We start from the raw sequence: 16,746 nt of genomic DNA, 5'->3' as shown, positions 1-16,746 counted from the left end.
TCTTGGCAGTTTTAGTGCATACATTAAAAAAAGACTAGCAGAAGCAGTGACATGATTATTTTACATTAGAAATAGCTGTAAATTGTAATGTTTGCTTGTTGCCTTTTTGTGGTAACTTCAGTTCTTGCTTGTTCTGTCTTATTTCATACTCCTGTTGCTGTTTTTAGGTCTTTGTTATTGATTGTTCTGTCTTATGCTGATTTTTGAGTTGCAGTGAGGATAGTCATAATACAGAACAGACATCCATTGTGACAGTCTCAGTCCTGTGATTGTTTTTAGAAGACAACATGTGTCCAAAGAAACTTGAGTTCTGTAGCCTTGGCTTTTCCATCAATGCAGGCAAAATTCAGTATTTATGGTATGATTTTTTTAACAAGATAACCTAAACTACACAGAATCCGTATTGAGTGTGAATTGAAATTTTTTGATTGTAGCCCAACTTGGGCAGAATTTTTCAGTGTTGATAAAAAGTCATCTGCCTATATTGAGGCATGGATATATTAGTGCTCAGCTAAACCATCTAAATTGGTAAAAACAAAGAACAAGAGAAGGGTGAGCTAAAAAGACTGAAGTAGTTCTGTTATGCACATTTCAGAGTACTGAGTAGTTATTGTTTGGTTGTCAGATATTGCAGTCATAAGTGTAACTATCTGACCATGAGGTTCTGGAATACCGCTTGAAAGCTGTAACTGTTGCTCATGACAGCTGTTTGTAGGTCTTCAGAAATCTGGGGAAAAGCTATCCCATCACCCCCCTGCCCCCTCCCTTCAAAAACACCAGCCTCAGATCACTGGAATCCAAAAGGGAGAAACTCCCATAAAGGACTGGATTATGTTCACAGTTAAGAGCAATCTGGTACTTCCAGTGACTCCCCCTCCAGCACCAAGGTAGATTGCTGTCAGAATGGTTTGAGAGATCTGTTTTCAGAGATGTTAAGCAAACACAGTAAATTTTCCTGAAATCATTAAGAAATGTACATCACAATTCATGCTCCTATTCATGAATACTCGTAAGTGAGCCTAAAACTGCTTTGCTTTTAGTTTGCTGTATTTAAGTAACCGAGGCTTGTATTGGCTCACTGTTACAAAAGTGAGCATTTAAAACTTTTAAACCTTAAAAAGTTAAGGTCTTTATCAATTGTTCTTACCTATCTGTTTAACTTTTTCTTTTACAAAGATCTTTCTGTGCTGTGGTACATTTGAAGTACAGGTCTTTTTCATGGTTATAAGCATATGTGTCTGAGATATGATCAAGGAGCTCTTTATCTTAGTATTGTATTCTAGAAGAGTACTTGAAAACTTTTTGACTCATGGTGGAACAAGCATGAAGTTCTTTGCATGTCCTATTTCATAATGCTGAGTTAATTGTGAAATGTAAACAGGCAGTTATAAAGCATTTCAAAGATTATTGTGAGAAGTCAGAATATCTGGAGGAAACAAGTGAAAGGGGTTTTATCCCTGTGTCGGCCATCTTCCAAACTGTTACACCACAGTTTAACTAAGGTGTAACTTTGCCATGATATATGTTATGAAAAGCTTCAGCTGTTCAGAAGGCATTGGAAGATATTCATTGGGGCAAGGCTGGAAGCATATTTAAAGCTAGTAATTACAAAGACCATTCCTCACATTCAAAATTCATACATTATAGATTTCTAGAGGCTGGGAGAGCATTTGAGGGAAGTATTACTACATCTTGCCCTTTTTTTGTACTTTTCCTTGTATGGCTGTTCACTGTCAGAGATGGATATAGTGAGCTAGAAGAACAGTCCAGTTCTCCCTGTCTCCCTAGTCTAGCATGTCATCTGTCTCCTCGTGTCACACTCAGACCTTTTCTCTCAGAGAGAACGTTTATCTTGGGTGGACTATGAAAAATGTGGGTTTGAGCCCTTCTGCAGTGGAGGGCTGCAGTGTAAGACCTGTATCAGCTTGGATTAATTCCAGGTGACTGCAGACAGGAGTGGCCATCAATGGACAGGGAATCAAGTGTAAAATACCATTGTTCACTCTAGCAGGTGGGACTAGCTGAACACAGCAGACAATATGGGTAGCACATGGATTGGTTCTGATCCTTCAGCCCACCCTGTTGAACATATTTCTGATTGATTATAGATAATTGTACAATCAGGGGTTTGACCATAGGGATGGGAGTAGACAGTAGAGAGTACCTGAATATCTTTTGCTGGCTGAGCTGCCAAGGATTTGGGGTTAATTGTAATGGAGTTTGATAGCAAACTTCAGGTCTTTGCTGTAAATGTAGCTTATATGATCATGGATTCACCATATATATGTGTCATATTGCTGTGCTGGATTGTGTTCCTCAGTTATGTCAAGGTTCTTGTCAAGTATTTTGGTCTTTGACTATAAATCCACTCTACAGAGTATTCTCAAAGGGAACAATTGTGGCAGTCTGCCTTCTGTCAATAGGTATGAAACTGGAGCAGCTGTTTCAAAACAGTTAGAAAACCAGTTTTTGAAAACATGTACACTTGTACTTTGTATCTTCCCTCCACACCTCCAGCAGTGTGCATTCTTTAGGTATTTTGAGTCTGTGGGGTTTTTTAACTTCTGCCTCAGTTCTGGAGAGTACTCAGAATGCCTTTTGTGAAAGGAAGCCATTGGCTGTTGATCTGGGACAGGCTGCTGTGCCTCCATCAAAAAAGGATGCCCGGTCACTGAAGGGGAGGGAAGTGTAGCTTGTTTTCCAGCTGCAGATCAGTAACTTTGATTTCTGTGCACCTCTAGAACTGTTACTGCAGAGTCTTGTAGCAACCTATCTGAAAGTGAACTCTGCCACTTCTGTCATCACCAGCAGAAAAATAATGTGATTATTTGGTGCTTAGATTTCAGATTTCTTCATGAAGGAAACAGATTGGCCTAGCCTCCAAGCTCATTATCTCCTAAATTTAAGTGAATATTGTTGCTGCCTTGGCAGTAGAAGTGCAACTTCTCCTGTGACAACTGTAAAAAATTACCCATTTTTATTTGCTTCTGTTTTCCATTAAATTCACTTCAGTTTGTGATCATGTTACAAAATAACATAGAGGGGTACTTCTTCCACTGTTAACATTGTACTGGAACAGAACATGTTCTTTCTTGTGTAATGGAACTTAATCAGTTTTTTGTACATGCTTAGTTACTAATGAATGGACTGCTTCATGCAAAGACACTTTTTCATTTTGCACTGTATAGGAAGTTGCCATGAGTTTAGGGGAGACTTTTTGAGATTACCACACAAAATGAAGGTACTGAAAATGTGTGTATAGCTTCAGTTTGTGTAATGAAGTTCTTATAACTCAAAATTTCCTTTTATTTCTGTGATTTCAGCTATGAGTTCCCTTGAGGTTGTTGTCCAACCCTATGCCCACCTGTCCTCCCTCCAAGCAGGAAGGTTTTGTAGTTCTTTGCAACTTCTGTGGGCCTGCAAGTTTACATTTGAAAAATAATGGCCTATTTGGCCATATTCTTCTTATTCCTGAAGTTTTGACAAAATGCTAAGATGAGCCACCTATGACAGATATCTTAGCTAACGTCTGCTTTTCAGAATTATTGTAATAGTTTCAAAGTTTTGACCTACAAAAGAAAATACAGCTTTAGGGAGACCATTTTATGAGCTTCCTAAGGAGCAGTCTCGATGTTGTCTCTCTTGGTTTCAAGCTTTAAGTCTGTTGTCCAGTTTACAGAGAAAAAGTCTAAAACATGTATGTTCCTGTAATAGGAATGGATGGTGAATGGGACAAAAGTAACCAAATACCGCCTGGTTTTTCTCTCTTGCTGAACTTGGCAGTCACCAGCATAAAGAAGGGAATGTATGAGAGCTGGATAATGGGGGGGGGGGGGGGGGGGGGCCTGTAGTACTAGAAAATAAGAAGTGAGGATTTCATAGCTAGATACTGAAATTGTGGTCAGAAAACTTAGTGTATTGATGTCACCTGAGAGATGCAACATTGTGGAAATCCAGGATTTACTCAGCTTTGTTAACTCCTCTGTTCATGGAACTATTTACTTTTGAGATTTTGAATAAAATCACTAAAATTGTTCTGTGTGCTACCTGGTATATACTGCTAGTTTTGATTTGTGGCTATTTTGCTTTTCACTATTCTTGAAGTGCTTTTGTATCCTCTGATACTGAGTTTTTTATTGATGGTGCATAAAAAATGCATATTTTTCAGTCTGTATTATCTGATGTGTTCCCTCCTCTATGGTGCTACCTTTCTGTGCTAAGCAGGCAGTTATTTGTTGGCCAGAAATACTTTTTTTTTGGCAGTTGCCTTTTTGTTAAGCCTTCTGAGCCAGCAGTGTAGGCTTCATGTGCATTTTACCTGTTAGAACCTGCAGTCCGTGTTCTGCAGCTGTGTTACTGGTGTGACACACAGTCAGACTTCACCTGAACACTGTGACGTGTCCATTTCCACCTGGAGCTGAGGAGCTGTGTTCTGGTTAATGCTGAAGATGGTATTTGACCATGCTGTTCATGCTGCTGGCAAATTACACAATGCCATCCATCACCAGTTACAGCTCTTTGGCTTTTCAGTAATATGGGAAGGACTTCAAGGTGGTTTGTTTGTTTTAAACATGAATGTAGTTTACAGAGATTTGCTCAGGTTTTTGTTATCATTCCTTCCTGATCCAGAAAGTGATTTATCTCTCCCCAAACCCCAAAGGACAACTTAATATGTTAGAGACATTTCAAATGTGTATTGTCTTGGCTTTCTAATATGATATACACATAGTTTTTATACAGGTATTTTGGAAACGGTGTGAAAATCAATGATTTATTTCAATGTTCATCTTACAGATCTTATTTGAATGCTGCATGGAGTAGTTGCATCTTGGTTGCATGGCTAGTTTCAGAAGGTGCATGTCCTTTATGTGTTAAGTAAGGGATTGCTAAATGGAAATACTTATCCCAAAAAGAGTGTGCTGATAGGTCATATTTGTCTTGTATGTTGCAACAGCAACAAATAGTGCTTTTAATATTACTACAACAGCTGGCAACAAATATTAGCTTACCTCATTCCACTGGCAAACTAGTTTGCTGCTTTTCTTTTGAAATATTCTTTTGCCTGTGATTTCATAACTATCTGCTTGTATTCCTGAATTTTATTTTTAAGAGGAAGAATAAACCTTATTATTAAAATAGAAGCAGCAGAAGCACTGCAGTTATTACATATGTAAGACTTTTAAAAATTAAGACTTTAAAAAAATTATAATAGCTTTAAAATTTTGGAGTTGTTTTCCCTTTCTGGCAAAATATCCTTAATTTTTAGCACTTGTCTCTCACCAAAAATTTTGTTTTCTCCTCTCATTGCTGTTGATGTTTTATGAGAGTGATAGTGTTTGTGGTGATGAGCTCTTATGGTTTACTCAAAGGTGCTGTGATATTTCATTATTTTAAAATTTTATGGTTTCTTAAGCCTGATAATTCATGAAAATCTTGTATTTTCAGGAAGGTTTATATATTTAATTGTTTTACTGCATTCAAGAAACAAAGGGTTAAATCTCATCCTTTTTATTAGTTTGAAATTACTGATAAAAAGCAAATTGAAAAATCTTCTGAGGACCTGGGTTATATTTCAGTTTGTGTGATTATAGTTATGTCACATTTAAGAGTAGACTCAGTAGCAAGGCTGTTTGTTAATCATGGTCATTTTGGTGGTGTGTAGGGATGAATTAGAGCACGATCCATAAAATGTGCTGTTTAGTTAGATGATGCAGCTAGAGCGGGAAAAGGATCGTAGCAAAGGGAACACTTCAAGGATCTTCACTGCTAATAAGGCTGGATCTGTAGGCTTTGGGGATGGTGGCCACAAAAAGCCAAGGAGAGGGGGAGGTGTGCTAAATAGAAAAAGACACAAAGGTCAGTAGGAAAGCAGAGCAGGTATGGAGTTTCTCTATGATAAAGAGTCTGGGGAGAAGATAAGTCACAAACCTTGGTGAGGCAGGAAAGAAGTGTTGTCGTGATGTGTCTTCAGGTGCTTTTTCGTATCTTCTTTCTCTAGTGGGTCTGGCTGATTTTCTCTTCCATTTTTCTTGACAGTTAATAGAGTCAGGGAGTTTGAGATGCATCAGTGTTTGCATATTATGTGTGGGTTTGGATGATGTTAGCCTCCCTTGACTGCCTGTGCTCAGAGGGATATCTGGGTGGCGAGTGGTGTTTTAACATTGCGTATCTTCTTATTGTCACTGCCTTCTTCAAATCATTATTTGTATGAGTGACAAACTAGCTCCACCCTTTGCCTTCTAACTGGCATTTCAGTTCTGTTGCTTTTTTTGATCTAACCATGTTCATTCTACTTCTGTTTACTCCCTGTGGCACTCTTCCTCTAACTGCAGTTCAGTGCTACCATGCTTGATATTCCTTGGCCAGCTGACAGCTCACTTATCTAATGCACGTGGAGCCTAACGGTTTCATAGACAGGTACTACTTCTTGTCCTGGGCTTCTGGTCAGTAGGGTTTTTTTTCCCAACCTCTATAATGAACTTTACCCTGCATGTAGATGAACAGAAGTAATGGCTTCACAGAGGGGTGTGAACTCTTCCTATATAAATTGCTAACTTACAACTCTGACTAATTTTAACGTGTTTAGTCGTTTATTTGTTGGCTGTTCTAGCAGAAATGTTAGTCGAGCATTCGTATAGATCATGGATGGAATTACAGTTCGTGAATAAATGAAATACCACCAGTTCTATTGGCAAATCTGAGTACCTTGTCCTCAGACTTGCTGTCAATATTTTTCTGAAAAAGCACAAGCAATCCTTAGTTGCCAAAATTACAGTTTTGAACAAATGTATGTTGTTTAGTAACACTTACTTTAAAGTTAAAAAGTATTTTTTCCATTTGTATGGTGTGTGTACAGTTATATAGCATTATACTTCATTCATTTGTTAACAGTAATACATTGAAAGAACAAACTCTGATAGCAGACTCAGTTGAAGGCAGGCATTTTAGCAAAAATTTCTGCCACTGTTAATATTTGAGCAGTTTGTAACACACATAAATATTTGATTTATCACATATGTTTTACAAAAAACTTAAAAGTGAATCAATCTGTGTTCCCTGAACTGTAGAATGTTAAATGATGAGAGCACTTTTATTAATCAGCATGGTTAGAATTTCTACACAGGAGATTTCTGCATTACGTATTAAGTGATCTTGTTTGTCTTGATTAATTTTCTACTGCATATTTACATGGTTACTAGTAAACAGAGGGAGGGGGAGAGAGAGAGATGCATGTAATCGTTTTTGTAATTTTTTTCAGGTATTTTTAGCAGCAATGATGTAGCAGTATCATTTCCAAATGCAGTATCTGGCTCAGGATCTAGCACTCCCGTTTCCAGCTCTCATTTACCTCAGCAGGCTTCAGGCCACTTGCAGCAAGTGGGAGCTCTATCACCTTCAACTGCGCCTTCTATAACTACTGTTGTTGCTGCAACTCAGGTAAACCATCACAAGAGTTTAAGATAGAAAACCATGTTACTGACCTGCATAATTTCAATGTTAAAAGAAACAGTAATTTATTTGGAAAATAGGTTAATAAACATTATATGTGTTATGAAATGTTGTAGTGGCTGGAAGTTCCCCATAGTATCACATAGTCTCAATTTGTAGAGCACATAGATTTTTTTAAATGTAGTCTGAGGAAGTGCTTATTAATAATAACTATATTATGACTAGTAGCATAAATGCTGGTTGCAGTTCATCAGTGTTCTAACCAATGTTTAATCAGAACATAAGAAAGGATTTTGATAAGTAAAATATGTAGAGTTTTCAGTTTTCTATGCAAAAATGATGGTATCAGTTAAAGAGTGCTTTGTTTGGAAGATTTAACAAATTTAACAGCTAGGCTAGCCCTGGCAAAGAGATGGCCAAGGCTGACATCTTGGTAACAAATGAATTTTGACATATATGTTATAATTTTGTATTTGAAAAGTCATGCAAATGAAGATCAGTAGTTCATGTTTGATGGTGAACGAATAATGGAGGCATGGGAGAAGTGCAGAGGGATGGCATAGTTGAAGTAATGAACTAGAAAAAATACCTTTAGGATAGTTTTTTGCATGAATTTAAGTTGGACAAGATTACATTTATCAAGCTAAGAGAATATGAAGTTATAGTTGCAGAAAATCACCGTGATTACTGTTGAAGTACAAAGGAATACTACAATATACATAGTGATTTTATACTCCTTGTTTCTTGCATTTTTCATTTCCTGATGGGGATCTCTCTTACAATGAATGTATCAAATATATATATTTTTGTGTACTTATAAGCAATGAACTTGTAATTTATCTACAGTGATCTAAGACAGTGGGTATAAACATGAAAAAATCAAGCTTAGTGTGTGTATGTGTGCACAAACAGGTGTTTATAAGTGTATGGATAGCAAAAATGCTACGTGAAGAACAACACAGATTACATTGCAATATCAAATAGCAATTTGTTCTTATAGGTGGCAGTTCCTATTTTTACAGAATTCTTCTGGACTGGTTTTCTAAAAAAATAGGGTGGTTTCACCCAAAATTGAGTGGTATCTCTTTTGCACAAATTGATAGAAACTACTTTAAAGAAATTAATTAAAAATTTGGTACTTTAGGAAGTTCTCCTTTTTTTTTAATTTCCAAAGATCATTGCACACTCTAACTCACTGACAACACTTAAATTGAACAGTTTGGAGTTTGGGGGAGGGATTGTGTCATAGTTTAAAAAAAAACCCAAATAAGTCAATGGTCAGTTTTCACAGAGGAGAGGTTTGCCATCAGTCTTGGGAAGACTCAGCCTTTTGTACAGCTCGATGTATTCAGAAATGGTCTGGGGAAAGGAGGAGGAGGAGCGCACACCAAGTTTGCTGATTATGTTGGGTTATGCAGTGGGCCATTATGAAGATCAGCTGTCACAAATTGCTGAAAGACCTCACCAGCCTGTGTTGACAAGGTGGTAAGAGGACAAATAAAATCAATGTTAAAGGGAAAGGACAGTTTCTATTCAAAGCAGATATGGTACATGCCAAAAGAGGTACAAGAAGAGCCAGGGCAGTGAACAATGGCAAAGAAGAGCTTTATAAGGAGTGAGTAAATAGTGAGGGACTCGTGGCCTCAAAAAGAGACACTGAGATGGGATACGACAAGGGTCTGTAAAATCAACTGACATGGAGAAGTTAAATAAGCAAGGGCTGTGCACCACCACTTCTGTTTGTTAACCTCTGTCAGAAGAAAAACAGATTGAAAAAGCAATTGGACTAAACCTGTATTTTATGAGTCAGGAAGAGGAAGACCATAGTATTTTTTCTGCTCATATTGTCACACAAAGAGAGGTATACCCTAGAAGATGGACCTCCTCTTACTGTTTAGCTGAACTAGAGAGCCCTCCATAGGTTAACTGCTTAAAATTCCTGTCCTTCCTTCGCCTTTGTTTCTTGTGAGTTGCCTTGGGGGCTTTTTTCTTTTTCATCCCCAAAGAAGCAAAGGAGTTGTGTGTCTTGTCTCACTACCAAACTTGTTTTCAAGTGGTCATAGATTTACTTGTCAAGATCTTATTCACAGGTACTAACCATTTAAAGAGTCTTGGGTTTGAGATACACAGGGAGATGGAAATAGTGAGTTTTGGTTGACAGCTGTAAAGGTGAACTCCTGTATTTGAATTAACAAAGTCCTCCACTGCTTCAGTGAGCCTGCTTTCAGTGCATAACGTTCACACCACCTTGGAGAGATCCAGTCAGGAGACCCTAGTTTTGCCATGCAGTTGTTCTTCACTTGAAGGAACCCCCTTTTTTTTTTTTTTTTTTTTTTTTTTTTTTTTTTTTTTTAAAATCTTCCCCTACCCCCCATCCCCTTCCTATTTAGTGTAAATGACTGATTAAATGTCAAGGGTTAGGGTTTACCTACTTAGTTCTGCAAAGTTCCATCAGAGTGCTGTCTGCTTGCTGGGCTCTTGTGGATATATTCTCATTGTTTGTCCAGCTCTTGACCATGGAAGTCTTCAAATAAGAGTGTGCTGGCACGTTTCTTGTGTAGTGTTCTGATGAAAAGAAAACCATCATCCGAGGTTATAAGCTAAGGTAAGCTTGTACCTCTGTAGCAGGTAAAAAGTAATAGTTTAAAAGTTAGGTTTTACTGAAACTATTAGTCTAGAGAGCAAGTTATGACCAAATCTTGTCTACTCATTTATTCAGTTATGTTAACAGATGGGCTCTTGGAATAGTACTAAAACTTGGAATAGCCTCAAATACGTGCTACTAAGGTGCATCCTGTAAGATTTCAGCTGTTTTTTTAGATCTCTGTTGGACATTTGTAATTATGATTTTGGGGATATCATAAATTTGTCAATTTTGGAAGGAATTTTTTACATGTCTCTTTTTTTAAAGGATGTTAAGAAATTCTAAAGAGAAGGTCATTGGAAAAAATATGTTCCCATAGAACATTTTTATCACGTCCATTGTCCCTTCCGAATATCCTTTGGCTTTACTTCCATTAGAAGCAGTACAAAAGCCCCCAGGATTTTCTTTAGCATTCATATAAATGAAGGAATGGAGGTGATTATCCTCCTTTGTCTGATCCAGCTTCTAGGGGGAGATAAGGCTTATTTTCTTAGGTAGATATGGAGTTACTTGTTAACGACAGAGGAATGTGAAAGCTAAGGAATCCTGAGGTCTTTTCTGAATGTAGGGCATGTGATGTTTCAGATGCATCTGCCCTGTGGTTTTTATTTTCTCATTTTCTGAATTAATCTAGTCCCTAATTTTGGATCTCTGTATTCCCCTGCTCATTCTCCAAATTACTAGTCTATACTATTTTTACCTTCCTTTTTTAGTGTTTTTTTTTTCCTTGTCATAGTTTAAGTCTGCTCATCATTTTGCATGCTATCAAGGGAACTTTCTTGTCCTTTTTATGTTATATTCTGGCACTCGTGGGAAAATAAATGAAAAGACAGGAAATAGGAACTCTATTCTTAGTTTTTGTTCCTTTCAACAGAGAAGTTAGGAACAGTTTTGGGAGCAATCTTACTTATACCTTCCACAAAAGGAGTGGAATTGTGAAGGAACTTAATAGTACATCTTAAACAAGTAGATGTTCCTTTGCTGAAAACTCAAGTTGAGAGGGGTTTTTGCAAGTCTGCAGGAGGGGGGTTTGGGCCTTTTCATAGGACAATAAAATGCACCTACCTGATTGATACTGCTTCCATGTTTACAGTTGTAAACTCAGATTATGGGTGCTGCATTCTTAAATTTGGGATGGCCAAGGAAGATACTCCTTTGGCCACTTTTGTTTCCCATTCTTGTTCAGAGAAACACCCTGTTTCCTGCTGGTTTAGATTTGTGGTTCTTTAAAAATGTAATATGCAGCACAAAGTAAACGTGAGGAAGGAAAGAAGGAAATTTTCAGCTTAAGCATCTGGAGTTTGCTAGAGTTGGGCAGATCTGCAGTGTTTTAAGGGATGGTTCTGGGCCATCCTGCCTGTGGATACTCTAGAAAATGGCTGGTCTATCAGCTGTCAGTGTTTAATCAAATTTTCTTTGGGGAGTAGAAAAAATACATGGAGAAGAAAGCCAAGCTGCCCTGAGTTCTAGGACTTCAGTGTGTCACAGATGTGACCTGCATTAGGTGGTTGGCTGCTTGAGTTTCCTGCTCTGCTCCCAAAGATGCACATCTCAACCATAAGTAAGCTAAGAGTTGGTGTAATACTTCTGTAGTCACCTTTAGATCAGAACATCTTAAAACTGGAGACTTTGACACAACATCAACAAACTAATTTAAGCATTAATCCTTTTTTTTGCAGTGCAAAGTAACTTAGTGTAATTATATTAAACTGCATTAGACATGTAATCAGATGATTTTTAGAACTTAAGAAGAACTTTACTCTCTTTACATATTTTTCAGGACATCTTTTGAAGTCTGTTCCTTAACATAGAAATCATTGAGATACTGAATGCCATAAGAGCTCTTAGGAAGTCCAGAGTGCAGATAGTAAAGATTTCTGCTCCATATTTGGTGGGTGCCTTGTTGGGAAACCTCTCACCTCTTAGTAGGTAGTCATTAAGGTAAAGCATAGACAGCAGTTATGACAATATGTTAATATATTCCAAAATTTCTCCAAAACAAGTAAGTTAGTTCATTTCTTAAGTTCAGCTTATACATTGTCATACAGTGTGTTGTTAATTTGGGGAGGGGGTGTTGTTTGTTGGAGGTTTGGTGGTTTTTTGGGTGTTTCAGTTTTTTTTTTTTTTGTTTGTTTTGTTTATATTACTTTTAATATGAGTGATAATTAAAAAGAGACTAATAAAACATCTGGAGATAATGATCTTGCATGGTTTAAGCAGTATGCTTCCAGAAAAAGGAAATTAGATCCTTACTGTGGTACTAGACTTCTCTAATCAATAGAAATGCTGGATACATGAAAACCAATTAACATATTTTATGTTCCTGTCAAAACACTTGATGCTAAAGTCTCTTTTGAAAGAGGCTCCTACCTTACTAGGTCAAAGGTAAAATATCAACACGGATCACAGGCTCTTTGGATTCTGAAATTATTTGGTTTTCCTTATAACTTACCCAAAAGGTACAAGAGGAAGTCTCAGCACATCCAGAACAGAAAGGAATAATTTTTAACAGAGTATGTTGCTTGTCTTTGGGACTCATTGCCACAGGAAATCGCCAGTGCTTCTAGATTTGGAAAGTGTGCTAAATGCATCCTTCACTATGTTGTACACTGAGGGGTTTGATATTGTGGTGTAGGATGTCAGTGCAAAACAGAGGCTTTCCTTCCAAACCTACTCAATCATATTTCTGTCACAGCCACTTAAATTTCAGTCTTGCAAAATGAGAATGGGGAAGAACTGCACTAGTAAAAGTTTTTCCATCAAAATTGTCTTGTTTATCACTTAAAAGCTGTTTTAATTTTTATCTACTTTCTTAATGGGTAAAAAGCTAATTTTCTTTTCATGCAGTCTGAGGGTTTTTGGGGTGGGGGAGGAGGAGAGTAGCAAGGAGGAAGAATTTACAGCCAGAGGGAAAATTCCTTCTAACATGTGACTCAACGAGAAGAACAAAGGAATCATAGTTGCAAGTAATCTAGTATTTAGCCCAATGAAAATCTTGTTTTCCTCTTGCTTCAGAAAGCTTGTCTTCATGTGGGCTTGTGCAGTGTGGAGGTACTCTGAAAGGCGGTGCAGGGTTTTACACAGTGCCGCATGCTGAGACAACTGCATCAATGTTTCGCTCTAGCAATAAATGTTTTCTGCCTTCAAGCTGAAGCTTATTTAGCTTGGCTTATCTGGTGCTGCTGTAGCAACCATCAGTCTCCAGGCAACTGAGGCACATTGACCTCTTCGTTGAACTGAGTGTAGCACTACTTCAATTTAGGTGCCTGAGACAATAATAAAGGTGGTGAATGTAAAAAGTGTGAAATGTTCTAGTTTGCATGCATTGGAAATAATAAAACTATTTAGATGAAACAGTGTTTAGGTCTTACTTGAGAAAGATTTTAATTATGCATGGTGTGTGTTTGTTGCAAGCTGCAGAATTGGTTGATGAGGCGGTGGCGTATAGGCCTTATGTAAATGTTGAGAGTCTTGCAAGCATTTTTGCACAGCAGCAATTCTACTACTGAAGGTGTTTATTTCATCACCTAAATAGCAAAGACTGTTGATATTTATATAGTTCAAATGTCCATGCTTGTGAATAAGTAACTGATTCTTTATTATTGCTCTTCTTGAAATTACAGATTATCTTGAAAGTAGTTACTTTTCTCTCAGATCTCAGAATTATTTGCCTATTGCAAGTGTCTTGCTTTCTTTGGAATACTGATATGAAGAAAATAGATTCCTCCATGGATATACTGGGATTGTTTCTTAAGAAGGTAGTTTCAATGAGAGTGAAGTTGAAATTCCTCATACATAGATTAAAGTTCTTAAGTAAAAGAGATTCTTGGGCAAGATACTGCTTCCATGTCCATGTAGAGCACATACAGTTTAAGTGCTGTGAAGACAGAGGGAGATGGAAACGATAGAGCAACCAGCTTAAGGTGAAAGGGCTTTGTGTTGAAATGATGACTCTGTTTTTAGTTAGGCTTGTGTAGGAATCCCAGGGTCTTATCTCTACAAAGCCTCCTTTAAAAAACAAACTAAAACCTGAAACAAAACAAAACCCCCAAACAAAAAAAACCTAACAAAACAAAAAGACCTCTTAATGAGGTAGCATTCTAGTAAGTTTTTGTAAGTCTCTTTTTTATGTCTGGTATATAAATAAATAGATATTAATTGCTTAAAAAATTATCTGATATCTGGGTAGTCAACATGAAAGAGAGGAGCAAAGTAGTAGTTGAGGTTACAGTGTTTTCACATTACTGGAAGATAGGCCTTCTATCCATGTGGTTTTTAATGACTTTATGTGCCCTTGTTGTACACTGGGCAGAGGTATAAATTAGTTTCTGTAGGTGTGCCATTAATTTTTCATTTTGCCTTTCAAATCCCACTGCGTTTCCCAGTTGTATTCATTCATGCCTTTCTTGGAAAATACTTGACTGCTGGTGTTTGAAGGTTAGATGGTTTCATGTAATTGAAGGATTTATTTGTATGTTTAATCAAAACAATTGGTTCTCAAAGACAGTATTTGATTATTAGCTTGTTCATAAGCTAGAGTCTTCATTACCGCTAGAAGTTCAAATGATTTATTTTTGCTGCAGACAGAAAAACTACTAGTGATGTGAATATTGTATGCACAGAATGATGTCACAAATACCGTTTTCCTGACAAATTTAAATTTTGACAATCTGTACACTTGTAATTAATGTTCTTTTTGAATGAAAAGTTGATCTTTTCTTCTAGGATATCATAAACCCTTTTCCTGATTTTGTTTTAACATTTCCCACCTCCTAATTATACTCTCCAGTTAATTCTTTTATTTCAGCCAGATGGCGAAAACATTTTTTGTGCAATTGGACCTTGGTTATCTGTTTTTAAAAATCCCCAAACTTTAAGGGCTTCAGAGTGCTTGGATTGTAATGGTGGCAGTATGTGAGGGCTATCTTTTCAATCTCAGTGTTGCTGAGAATGAATGTGTAAAAAACTACAGTGAATGTTTGGGTTTGATTTGCATTGGTGATTGTGAAAGCAGGTGAGGTGAGCTTTGCTGTAAAAATTCACTCTTGATTACAGTCATCAGTAGTGCTGTAGGTTGTTTTAGTCAAAGTAGTCAGTATTGTTTATTTTAAATTTAGTTATGTTCAACTTAAGACAGCCAAAACATGTATTAAAAATATGTAAATCAAAGTATTGGTTTAACTAAAATATATGAATAGTAACTATCATACTACAGATTAATATTGTTTTGTGTTGTGCTATTTGTTTCAAAAAATCAGGTGATAATTTTCAGAAGAAATGTGGGAACTGTATTTTATTAAGGATTTTCTGTGTTGTCTTCCATCTGTGTTTCTTGGCATATAGGAGAATAAACAGGAATTTAGATTTTTGATTTTCCATTGGAAACAAGGTGATGATAGGCATTCTAAGATTTCTAAGCAAATTCTGTATTTGTGGTGAAAATCTTCAAGGGTTGTGTTGCAGGAAGGGTTGCATGAGAAAGTGTCCACATGGCAGGACCCCTCTGTGCTGCTGTGCTGTGACCACCCTTCAGTGGGGGTGCTTTGCCATTGATGAGGGGCGTTGGTGGGTGCCTCACCTCTCCTAAATGCAGTTAGAGGTTGTACCACAAGTTCTGAAAGAATAAAAGGAATCAATAGCATGTTCTTCCCATTGCCTTCAACACTCAAGCAAAAGCCTTAAAAAATCTAGGGATAAAAATAGTATTTCTTCACTTGCCCAGGTTAAGGTAGGAAACACAAGGCAAGGTTGCTTCTGCTGTTGTCACTTGATTGGCGGCTCTTTTCACTTCTCAATAAAATCATTTCTATATATGCACATTATAAATGTTTTATTATAATTATGTATCTAGAATTAGTATATGTTCATATTTAAACTCATTTAATTTCAATGCAGGTTTTAAGTAATTAATTGTTCAGATAAATGTTGCTTGCCATAGACCAAAAGGCATCAGCCTGAGATGTCTTCTAGATGAAGTAAACTGATGCTAACACTTGGTCCTGTGCTTGAATTTCCTTCCATACTTCATGAAGCTAGATGTGCATGGAAAGTGCTTGTAACATCTCAGAAGGGTAGCAGAGCAGCTTGCAGAAAATTTAACTTTAAATTTCATTTGCATAGAAATTTTTTATACGATTTCAGTAGCAGTGGGCCATAAGTAGGTAATGGTATCTCTAATGCTTTTTATTTCTTGACTCTGTATTAGTAGGAGCAAGGGGTAGTTCTGCACTTCATATCCCAGCATCATGCTGTGATGAATAACCTGGTATGATTGGTAAATGGTGTGACCCCAACCACAGGAACAATGATATGTTTTTATGTTAAACAAGAAGTAAAATTAACCTTCGAAATGATTTTTGACAAAATACTGGTGGAAATAGGTAATTAGGTAATATGTCACTAATAGTAAAGCATTATATGATATAACACAAAGCTACAATATGGCAATGACAGTTTTTAAAGCAGAGGGGGAAAGGGCTGTTGATTGGATATAAACTGATTAAGAAGCTGTCTTGGAATTGGTTGTTCTGGCCATCCTTGTTGCCCTATCACGAAAGGAAGAGAGTTCAGTAATGGTTTAACTAGAATTAAATCCCTCCCCTTTCTTTGTGGAAACTCAACTGTAGGCATTTCAGCATTAGCCTAAACAATGG

General features: G+C 37.0%; 1 protein-coding gene across 3 annotated transcripts in view; it reads left to right on the top strand.

Annotated features, from left to right (window-relative positions):
• The window catches only part of MLLT10 (MLLT10 histone lysine methyltransferase DOT1L cofactor), a 123,772-nt gene that overhangs the window by 84,318 nt on the left and 22,708 nt on the right, over nucleotides 1-16,746 (top strand). For all 3 annotated transcript variants that reach the window (XM_058817299.1, XM_058817216.1, XM_058817372.1), the window contains one exon: nucleotides 7,259-7,437. In XM_058817299.1, the coding sequence (XP_058673282.1) occupies nucleotides 7,259-7,437 (179 nt within the window). The remainder of the gene's footprint in view (nucleotides 1-7,258; nucleotides 7,438-16,746) is intronic.

The sequence above is a fragment of the Ammospiza caudacuta genome, chromosome 1 (genome assembly GCF_027887145.1).
Source record: "Ammospiza caudacuta isolate bAmmCau1 chromosome 1, bAmmCau1.pri, whole genome shotgun sequence".
In the NCBI taxonomy this organism is placed as follows: Eukaryota; Metazoa; Chordata; class Aves; order Passeriformes; family Passerellidae; genus Ammospiza; species Ammospiza caudacuta.
The sequence above is the reverse complement of the archived record's forward strand: the minus strand, read 5'-3'. Positions and strand labels throughout refer to the sequence as shown.